The sequence below is a fragment of the Rosa rugosa genome, chromosome 7 (assembly GCF_958449725.1).
Source record: "Rosa rugosa chromosome 7, drRosRugo1.1, whole genome shotgun sequence".
NCBI lineage: Eukaryota > Viridiplantae > Streptophyta > Magnoliopsida > Rosales > Rosaceae > Rosa > Rosa rugosa.
In genome coordinates this window covers 35974720-35986337 of record NC_084826.1, presented here as the reverse complement: position 1 = coordinate 35986337, position 11618 = coordinate 35974720, and the positions used below count along the sequence as shown (strand labels likewise).

General features: G+C 35.3%; 1 protein-coding gene across 1 annotated transcript; it reads right to left on the bottom strand.

The window, feature by feature from the left end:
- Window positions 1-4358: 4358 nt before the first annotated feature.
- LOC133723232 (uncharacterized) lies at window positions 4359-11312 on the bottom strand. Its single transcript, XM_062150050.1, has 10 exons — window positions 11218-11312; window positions 10917-10996; window positions 10635-10822; window positions 9606-10095; window positions 9218-9330; window positions 8710-8769; window positions 8431-8481; window positions 8231-8301; window positions 7754-7863; window positions 4359-4579 (listed from the first exon to the last, which is right to left on the bottom strand). The coding sequence occupies exons 1-10, from the start codon at window positions 11310-11312 to the stop codon at window positions 4359-4361; spliced, it is 1479 nt and encodes a 492-aa protein (XP_062006034.1).
- Between the last annotated feature and the right edge of the window lie 306 nt (window positions 11313-11618).

Sequence of the window (11618 nt, the reverse complement as noted above, 5' to 3'; positions counted from 1 at the left end):
TTGGGACCTTGCCTCCATAAACAAGAAACCTATTACATGGTTCTGGTATACAAAGGATATTGTATTTCACTATAGAACCTCTCTGAAAAGAGGAATAAACCGTAAACATAAGGCTGCACAAAAATTGATGTTCCAAGTCTCTAATCAAAGTTTGCACTTAAAGGAAACTAACACTGAAAACTTCTCATCCAATGCCACAACAATTAAACTGGACCTATTGATTAAAATCCAACAATGTAAAAATTTATCTATGAGATTGTTGGGGCAAACAAACCAAAAACTCGAGTCACAATAGTATTACAATGAAATAACTTACCGAATAGGAAACTTGAAAGCGTCCAGGTCTTGAAGTCAGAGATGGGAAGCGCTTCCCAATAATGGAAAAAGAAACCGGTTTCAAACTAGAGACCCTGCTGCTGCGTGCCTGTCAACATTGAACCACAAGAATTGAATGTCAAGTACAACAAAAGAAGTGAAAAAAATGTACACCATTGAAACTAAATTTCCACATCAATTACTGGACAAAGTTTACGTTTTATATGGTACGAAAGCCATAGCCTCCTTTTATAGGAGTCAAGCCAGACTTTAAGCTCATGAAGTGTGGTCAACCAGTTTATTTAATCAGACTGTTTTCTGTTGTAATAGTGCAGTATTTAAAATTAGAGAAAAATAACCTCATTTTCTGTTGAACGAATTATCCCTGATGATTTGTATTTATCCCTACAGACAACTATCTAAATATACTTCATGTTGTCATTAAACCTCTCCAGTTTTCCAAATATGTACATGTAACCCCACTTTTGACCAAGATCTATGACATCAGTGTGCTTTTAAGTGATCACAACTCAAAGTAATAATGCTTGCTGGTCATAAATTATTAAGGCACTTATCTTTCTAACTTAGGGAAGTTAGCACACGAGCATGCAACAACAAATATTTTTGTTTATTTCTTTCAACTTTCTTGCCTTCTCTCCCTAGCTTCTATATACTTTCTGTCCAGTTAAAGACCAAATGAGGAGAATTTGATTGTTGATAGTAGTCCTTGAGAGTTGAAGCTATCGCTTAAATGATCTCAGCTACAAGTCTACAATTTTTTTTTTTTTAGAGACAAAGAGCTATTGTTGTATCCTTACTTGATTATCTCAAATTCCTACAATTATTAAGGGTTGCAGTTCATAACAAGAACTAAAAGTAGAACTACATGGTCCTCAGTAGGACCTCAAATCCGATGATAGTAAGAAACACAACTAATTTGTCTGGGAAGTATTCATAAATCATCATTCTGACCTGAAGTGTATTCACTTTTTTTCCCACAGTATTGGCAACATTTAACAGTAGTATCTTGATTTATCATCCAAAGAATTAGGGGAACTATAATGATTTACTTTTGTTCTTACGTGGCAAAGCATTGCCACGTCATGGCATTAATCAGCTACAAGGATTTAGACTATCATCCTTAATCAGGGTTTGTAGAGGGTCAACTTTGATCTCTTCTGGACTGCCTAATCAAACAGGCTTTCATCATGCCAAATATCAACTAAAAAGTCTACCATCTCAGTTAAAGGGATTGGCTCAGGGAAACACTCATTGGTTGAAAGTAGATCCTCATACGCTGTTGACCAGCTTATAATTGGAACAATTAAGATAAATGCATTGTAGCAAGACTCGAAGAATGTCAGTCAACCCCTTTTAACTGCTACCTGGTTTGTAAACAAGTTACTGACTTTTACTACTTGTTGCCTTTTGAAAACATGACTTTCAAAGTGACTATATCAAAATTATAGTGAATGGAAACTCTAGAAAATTGTTTCTTTAATACCCACAACTATATGAGAAAACTGCAGCCCAATAGTTGATAGAAAATACACATCTTAGATAACACAATCAAATGCAAGTCTTAATTAACAACTTAAGCATCCTACCTTCATTTAAAAGGTTTATAGCAGAAAGCAGTCCGATTAAAATGAAAAGGGTCTTCATCAAATCTCTGGTCAGTACAGAGTGTAGAGTCCACAACCATAACATGCAATGTTCTTCTGCCATAAAAACTTGACAATATCAGATCGATCACCCATAAAAAAAGCTGAACTCTTTATTCAAAACTCAAACTCAACCCAAAAAAATTCAAATCAAGTTCTACCTCAAACTAGTCATTGTATCGATGTCTAGGAGAAAGATATCCATCTATTTACTAAACATGAAGATTATCCAGGAGGATTGGCCACTAGTGCTCAAATTTGAAAGAAATCCCAATCAGTTTCATATCAAAATTAAACTCCCATATACAACCAACTGTTCCCCTAGAATTAACGAGAGACAAATGGAAAGAACAATGGAATTTACCTTAAGAAATTGATCTGTTGTGTCTGGGTAAAGGAGGAGCTATTGTTACAGTTTATTTGGTGAAGGAAAGGAGGAGCTCGTCTGCCTCGGTGGTAGATTCCGGTGTGTGGAACTCATCAACGTCAGTGGAGGAGCTCGTCGGTGTCGGCGGTAGGTACCAGTTCGAGGAGCTGCAAAGCTTGGGCGAGAGAGAGAGAGAGAGAGAGAGAGAGGTGATGTTTGGGGAAAAGAGTGAAAAAGAATTAGGGCTGTTTTGTTAGTAGGCAATTTGGTCAAAAAAAACAAAAGGAAAAACAGAGGGAAAAATATTTGGGTTAGCGCCAAGACGTTTATGTATTGCCACGGCTTCTTTCCGTCGTTTTTTTTTTTTTTTTTTTGGTAAAGTACATATACAAATACATTTTGCGACGGCAAGAGCAAAAGGCGTCGCAATTGAGTACAAAACTACTACGGCAAAGATTTTCCGTCGCAAATGATAAGACTTAATCGCGACGGAACATTTTCCGTAGCAATAGGGTATCAATTGCGACGGCAACTGTTGCCGAAGTAAAAAGGCGAAGCAATTGCAATTTTTTTTAGTAGTGAAAGAACCAAGTTTTGTTAAAGCTGTTTCTAATGAACTTCCAGAACTGAAGACTTACATTAGCTACAACCCCCTTAAATAACTCAGACTCAACTACTCGTAATTAAGGTAGAGGTTGAGTAGGATAGCTAAAAGATGAAATCAAGAACCTTAAAGCTAGAAAGAACCAAGTTTTGTTAAAGCTATTTCTAATGAACTTCCAGAAATGAAGACTTACATTAGCTACAACCCCCTTAAATAACTCAGACTCAACTACTCGTAACTAATGCATCTAAACTCCAGAACCCCCTCTAGGAAACTCTGGACTCTAGGAGAACTCTTGGGTTTTCTCCAAAGTAGTTACTGACGGCTTCAATGATAAACAAGTAAAGAAATTGAGAACTTTACCAATCCTTGCAGTTTTGACACTGTGTCATGAGTCGATCTGGGTTATTCGGCATCTTACAATGACAAAACCTGCAAAAAAGTATACATAAATAAAATAAAATCTTTGAAATTTCATAACACTACACTTCAATTAAAACAAAAGCAAAGCCACGTATACATCAACATCTACATTGTGAACCTCCTTAGCCACATGGTCGTATGTATATCTAGTGAAGAAAACATTCTCATCTGCATTCCTTAATTGTGTGTAGCTTCTAAAAGAGCGGACACTACAAATGTCAAGAATGCTGTCAGCTGGGACATCATAATCATAATGATTAGACTTATACAGCTCATTCTTTCCGTTGAAGGATAGACGCTTTATTTGAGTATCCTCAGGCCTATAGTACCACTGCACTTGCAGATGCACTTCTCGAGATACATCTCCACACCAAATATATATTTGAAGAATCCGAGCAATATATGGCTTTTTACCACGTTCAGCCTTCAACAGCACAGAATCCCCAACTGAACAACCATTTGAGAAACCCATTACTCTCCCAACACAGTCGATAAAATTCTTTTTTATTTTTCTTCAAAAAGTTGAAGAAAAGAATATATACGTACACAGGGCCCTTCCACTAAGAAAAGAATATAAACATACATATACATACCTTTAACCGTCACTTTAGAGTTAGGGACAGTGTACTGCTTCGCATATTGTTTTTTTTTCCTCTTTCAGCCATGTTGAGAGGGGGACAGGTTGAGGACAGAGAAGGCAATCGAGCAATACTTTCTTATCTAAAGAAGAACAAGAGAAATTTCATCACAATTCATAGTTCAATCAGAATCACTATTATTCAACCACTTCATCAAAGTATACAAAAATTTCCAGTTTCTTATCTAAAGAAGAACAAGAGAAAATTTCATTACAATTCACAGTTCAATCAGAATCACTATTATTCAACCACTTCATCAAAGTATACAAAAATTTCCAGTTTCTTATCTAAAGAAGAACAAGAGAAATTTCATCACAATTCACAGTTCAATCAGAATCACTATTATGTTAAACAGCGACAAGCTTGGCCTTTCTGTTTGCCCGTAACCACTCTCTATTCTTAGCAACCAAAGCTTCATCACTTTGAGCATCGATTTCAGGTTGAGGTTCAGTCAAGCAAATATCAATTCCTTGCAGTCCTAAGTAAAGCTCAACATGTTCTTTCCACTTTTTAAAGTTCGAGCCATTCAAACGCTCAATATTGGACAATGAAATCCCAGAGTTCAAGGCTGAAAACAAAATAAAAGGAAAAATTTTAGTTTTCTGTCAAAATATGCGAACTGCTCAAAATTCAATGCATATAAGATTTCAAACAAAACATAGAATGCAATCATTCAATCACAAAAAACATAAATAGCCCCAAAGCACATTCAAATGAAGAACTTTACCTGTTGACAAAAAGATAATTCATTTACTTAATTGTAAAACTGAAAGTTTAGGAACTAAAGCATCACCAAACAGTCAACACATGTTTGCAAGAAGAAAAGTTGGATCACTGAATATAGTTCCAAAAAGATCATGATACACTGTTTTGATTTTAAGAACATAAAAGTCAATCCTTCTGTTGAAGATACATTCAAATTCCAAAAATCAAAGCCACAATTCTTGGTTCTGCAACTAGATGATTAACAAGATTAGTGTTAAGACAGATTGATGTTACAACATATACCAGAACACAATATTGCAATCTAGAACCAATAGTTGTTACTGAAAGTTTTAAAACAACCATCTTAATTTTCAGAATTCATTAAACAAGATATATGAAGATTAATCGGGAGATTGTCTTGTTTACTAAAATTCTATCAAGCAAACAACACAGATATACATACAATTCATTCAAGAACATGAATTACATACAAACAGCAGCACAAGAATCATCACTCGATCAATCACAATAATTTCAATCGAACAACATCAGAATTCATGAGCAATCCAAAATTGAATTTCATCCGGTCACCATCTACTCTAGCCTAGGTGCACGCCGGGAATGCAAACTAAGGTTCTTGTACTATTATAATCCCGGACGAGAACTTGGTATGTAAAATCAAGTTTTTGAAACGAGAACTTACCCGGACGCTCCCGCGCTGCAAGAGGAGTTAATCATGCCAAAACATACATATTCAGCATCTAGAAGCAATTGCAATCAGGTGCATCAATTTTTAGCAGAATCGACAATTTCTTTACAAGAAGGAGGAATGACCGTCGTTAACAGTCTCGTCTGGGATATTTTACTGAATACCCGTGTGGGCTTTTGGGCCTAGTGGGTAGGCCTATGTAGATGGTTGACATAAAGAAGAGCAGGCATTCAAACTTTAATTGTGTATATGGCCCAGGTTAATTAAACATATAGGTTTTAACAGAAAAATTGCAATAAACCTTGGTATATTTGCAAAGAACTTAATCTGGTTTATTAACATGCAATCCTAAGCTCTGATACCAATTGTTAACTGAAAATAAACTTTAAAGATCATACAATTGCATATTAGATAAACACAATACAAACATACAAAGCAAGAATAGCATAACAATCATGGTACGAGTGCATAAAGAAAATAATCTGTGGATGTCTTGCAGGCTGAAGACCAATACCAGCTTGAGAGGAAAAGGAGGCCATTGCTGAAGAATAAATATTTCTGGAATAACAAGAGCTTCTGTGATTCTCTCAATAACTTGCAACTATCTATGGGGCTAGATTACCTGAATGCTCGTAACAAGAGAGGTCACAGGGACCTTGTTTATATAGTGAACAGATCAATTAGAGTCCTCCCCATAAGAGGTTAATGTATTCTATTCAAACAGCTACACTATATGTTTATCTGATGATATTTACTTGGTTACCAAGTTGTTTGGACTTCTTCTTATGTTTGTGTGATTCTTATCACAAACACAATTATACAAAGACTAGGAATCATAGTTCATCTCGGATAACTCATACTGCAAGTTATAACACGTTGTCATATCCAAAGAGAATTGTATTCATGTTCAACTTTGTTCTTACATATTATTCAACCACTTCATCAAAGTATACAAAAATTTCCAGATCAAAAGTATATATACGAAATTAGACCACGAAGTTTCAGGCCAATCAAAAACAAAATTGAATATGTAAATCTAAACAGAAAGCAAAGAACCACTTACCTAATCAAAATTGGGGCTGGAATCAAGAAATTGGTCCAAAAAAGGGGATTAATCAACGCGGCTGCTTGCCCTCATTTTCGGTGATGTCTGAGTCGGAGCGTCGAGATTTTGCGATGCAGTGAAGAGGTTTCCAATTACGTTGAGAGGCTGTGTCCTCTGTTGGGCGGGAGGCCGAGAGAGAGTGGTGTCGAGATCGAGAGAGAGAGAGAGAGAGAGGCTGTTTGGGAACTCAAACCGCGCGGCTCTGATTGTTTGCTGCTCAACGGCTAACAAACACACCTCTTAATGACACCTTGGTTCAAAATAATTTAAAATTTTAGCTAATTGGATAATATTTCACTCCAATAGAATAGCTAAATAAAAGTTAGATATAATTTTTGTTCAATTTTCTAGCTATACTAGTCTGCAATCACATGCTCTGTATGTACGTGTACGGAAAATTTTTGTTTAAACAAAAAAAATGTGGGTAGTTATTGCAGAAAAAATAGATTCAATGGTAGTTATTGCAGAGAGAAAATAGTGGGAGAGAAAAGTGGGGGTTGTGAAATCATTTCTTTTTAATTTTCTTAATAAAAATCTATTTTATAATTGTCTTATTTATCCTTATAATTTAATTTATTCTCAAAGTTTTTTAATCTTTTAGGGTTAAATTTGTCAAAATTTTCAGCTTTGGCTAACAAATCCTCTTCTTTTAATAATAATATAGATTTAGCCAGAGAGGAGAGAGAATTTAGCTCAAAGTTATATTTTCCAACGTTCAATTTAATTTAGTTAGTTAAAAAATATTTTCTAACATTCTTCCATCTCCTAGACATAACACAGGTCCCCAAAACATAAATACATGGTCAAGCTACCAAAGTTACAAAACATCGTAATGATGACAATGACGTTGATGAGAATTTCATCCATGACAAGAATAGATGATCACAAATTCATGATAATAAATAATTTAATCTAGATCTACCTAAGTAAGTTAATTAGGGTGTGAAGGAAAAAAAAAAGGTTCAATACATGCTAAACAGGTTGCGTACTGTTTGATTATGATAGAAAAATAAAAATAACCTACTAAGTGAAGTCTGATCCTTGACAGTAACATGGCCAGTTACTTGATACAATTTGAGACTTACATTTTTAATCAAGTCTGCAAACTCATGTTGACAACTGAATTCAATACCAGCCACATGTATACATCTCTATCCAGCTTAATACAATGTCTTGTTCTTAGAAAAAAATTATAAAAAAAAAAACTAGGGCCTATGAAGAACCGGATTCCAGATCTACAACATCAGCAATGACCTCTGGCATCTGCTTCAATAGTCGCTGCTGTTCAGATGGTTTCTCTAGTAGCTCTCTCTGGTTCAGATATTCAGCTAGCGTTGAACACAAACAGGTTAAGGTTCACTATCATTTTTCCAGACATAAAGATATAAACGAGATATTCTACATAAAAAAGATGCATCAAAGACTAAACCAGATATTTTCAAAAAAAGAAAAAATGAAATACTTGAAAACTAGCTAGCATCACGCAATACATATATTAAGCTTGATGAAATGGGGATAAGCAATTTAAACTAAACATTTCCACACAGTCCTAATTTGTTGGTAAGCTAACTCCAGAGCTTTAGGTTTGAGGGATTCGGTTACCAATTTATATCAAGCTTATTAGAATCGATCATATTCCTCCTTATTACAATGCAAATTTCAAAAAACTTGGACTGAATGAAAGTACTATGGAAGGATATTGTTCTCTCTGTCCCTTTTCATTTGCCCGATCAATGTGACGCTGCAATCTCACCAACTCGTTTTCAATCCACTGACAGCAATATTTCCATAAGATGCAGAAAGGATCAGAAAAGGTGAAGAGCAATAGATAGTCCAAAGAATTAAGCATAAGATAGGTGAAAGTCGACGCAGGAAGCCAATATCAATTAGAAACACCTACATGCTTAGTTATGTCCTGATGCAGTTCTCTTGCCTTCTTTTCCAGCTCAACCTATTAAACAATAAACTTGGGTCAAGATCAGGTGAAATAACTATGTATATATGGTATATAACGTTTTCTCCAAAGAAGAAGTTGGAAGTTGAAGGTCTTGACATAGTAAAAAGTTGAAAAATAAACACCTACATTACAAATAATTTGCCAAACACCTGCACCTGCTCAAAGGATGCTCATTATTTTTCCAAACCAATAACATCTGTAAGAAGAGAAACTGAAACTTACAACTGTAGGTTTCTTTAGATGGCCATCTGCTATGTTTTGGCTTAAATCTTCACACTCTTCCTGCAAGAAGCAAGGTGGAATTCCATGGATGGAGGGAAATTTCAGATCAATATGTAACCAAAGCAGCAAAACAATCTTTATTTTTCCAGAAATATAAGATATTTATACCTTAGTAAATAATGTAAGTACAGCACCTAAGCAAGACAATTTGGGAATAGTATGAAATATTAACTATCTCTCAATGTTTGAGTATGTAATTTATAGCGATGCAGTAGATGAGAGAGAGTACATGAAAATTGCAAATAAAGTGCAATAAAGACAACATACATGTCAATGTCAAAGTCTGCAGAATCATTTGCCAAATGTTTTTTAAGTTTAACCCTTACTGAAGATAATTAAACATGAGATTGCATTTGTTACTAATGCTTTCAAAAGTTACATTCCCAGCTTTCTATGGAGTGTCAGCTTTGAAATTTGGAAAAGTGAAGGCTTCCAACACATCAATTACCTTAGTGAGGTCAAAATCTGAAAGCCGAGAAAGGGGGATATCTTGTAGAAAATTGGAAACTTGCAGTTGAATTTCACTGCTCTCACCATTGGTTGCTGAGATTTCCTTTATGCCTGCAAGGAAATAAAACAAAGCAAACCAAAAGATTCTTAGTGAACTTAAAAGCCAATGGTGGTATTAAGATTACATCTCCTTTAATGAAAATGAACTTTTTGTGATATTAGGGTCATATCCAATAAAAGATGGTTTTTGGCTAATATATTCAATCATAGATACATCACCAAATTTTCATCATCAAGGCATCCAAACTACAAGGCTGACATTTATTTAATCTGACATTAGTAACAGAATGCATCGCATAATATTGACTGCATAGCACATGCAATACCTTTAACTTGTGAAAGTTGGTAAGGACAGTAAGTTGCGTTCACAAAGTAGTCCAGGGGGTTATTTTTCACTTTCACCAAACTCCCCAGTACCTTGCTTTCCGAATGATCAGGATCCTCCAGTAACTTCTCCAGTAAGCTCTTCTTTATGTAAACAAGCTTCATATTCTCAGGAATAATAGATGCAAAACAGCTCTTTTGGAATCTAGGACTCGCTTTCTTTTCATCAGATGCTATGGTTGTAGCAGAGCTCACTCTTCTCTTCTTATGTTCATGCTCCAATTTGACATCATCTTCATCCTCACTTCCACTATCCTCGTCGCTATCTGACATTGTTTCGTCACTATCACCAATATGACGATATTCTCTCGCCTGTAAAAAGGAATATGCTGAATAAACATCTTCTGAAGTTAATCCTTCTTTTTCCTTTACGATCTCCCAATATTCTTTGAATCGCCGCAATTCATCTTGATCCTCGAAGTCTATTTTCTCCTGAAGTTCAACAACATTAAACCACAAAAGGAACATTAATCAGGAGATCTACATGCTACAAAAATCAGAAATTAGCATAACGCATGCTGCCACAACCATGATATATAATACAGCAAATTAGAGACCAAGCAAAACAGATGCCTTATCTTCCACTCTGAGCTAAAAAATAATTCAATAATTTAGAATTCTTAACCTGTATCAAGTAGAACAACATTAAAGTTCAGATCCATTGAAAATAATTACCTTGATTTATAAAGAGGTAAAACTTTTGGGTTGCAGACAAGACAATACAAGGTCTCTATCTCCTGCTCACCTAGAACTTTCCGATGAGACAAGATCTAGAAAACCTTTCAAATTGCGTTCAAAAATAATGATCAAGTGAGCATGAATACACTACTCAATGGCACAAGATCTAGAAAGCCTTTCAAATTGCATTCAAAAGTAATGATCAAATTAATGAGCATGAATACACTGTTCAATGGCACAAGTAGTAAACAACATTGCTAAAAATTGATAAAAAGTAGGATTATTTAACTTACTCCCTCTAATCCATATTCTGAGTTTTCTTCTGCTCGTAGAATCTGTGTAAGGCAGCTCTTGCACAAGCCATTCGGAACTCTTGTTAGTGCAAGTCCAGAACCACCTAGGCAATCTTTACATGATGCATGTGGACAACAAAGGCAATAAAACCTTGAGGTATCAGAGCACACTACACAAGAATGCCTACCTGAAAATCAAATGGTGAGTCAACATATGAGCATTTTGGAATATTAAACAATTGGTGAGTCAACATAAATTCCTCAGCAAGTTAAGATTCTTACTACAAGTCCAGCACTTTCCAGAGTCCATGGAGTTTTTCCCTTTCCCTACACATTCTGGATGATACACTTTTAAGCAATTCCTGATACCAGTAAATGTGTTAATAAGCATTAAAAAAGAAACAGAAAATACAACAGATGGTGCATGATTGTCATAAATGAACAAATACGGGTTGAAAAACAACAAAAGATACAAGTGGCAATATATGCTGATGATAATGAAGCTTCTAGCTTAAGCAATTCATTCCAAAAATTACCTTGTATTAGAAACCCAAATCGAGGAAAAGAAAAAGGAGGAACTCACTTGTCCTCGCAAATCACAACACCTCCACCATCATAGCAGCAGAAGCACCGATCCTCGGAATCCTTGTCTTCCTCCTCCACGCTCTTCTTCATCATGATCGCTTTATATTGGTGTATCAGAAGGGACCAAAACGTTGTTAAGGATAACAATTTCTATGTATGGTAGTAGAGATATATATAGCAATGTAATAAGACTTTCTTCCATCAAGAAACTGCCATCATCCTTTAACTGCCATTTCAAATATACAACTTCTTGCTTTTACTTTCATGTTAATTAGTACCTCGCTGAGAATATCAAAAGTCCCACGTCCAGTATTATTTGTGCTTAGTGCCTTGCTGTTGTCGTGCTGTGAATATCAAAAGTTCATTTGTATCATTTGGTTGCAAGAAACACTTAAGAGG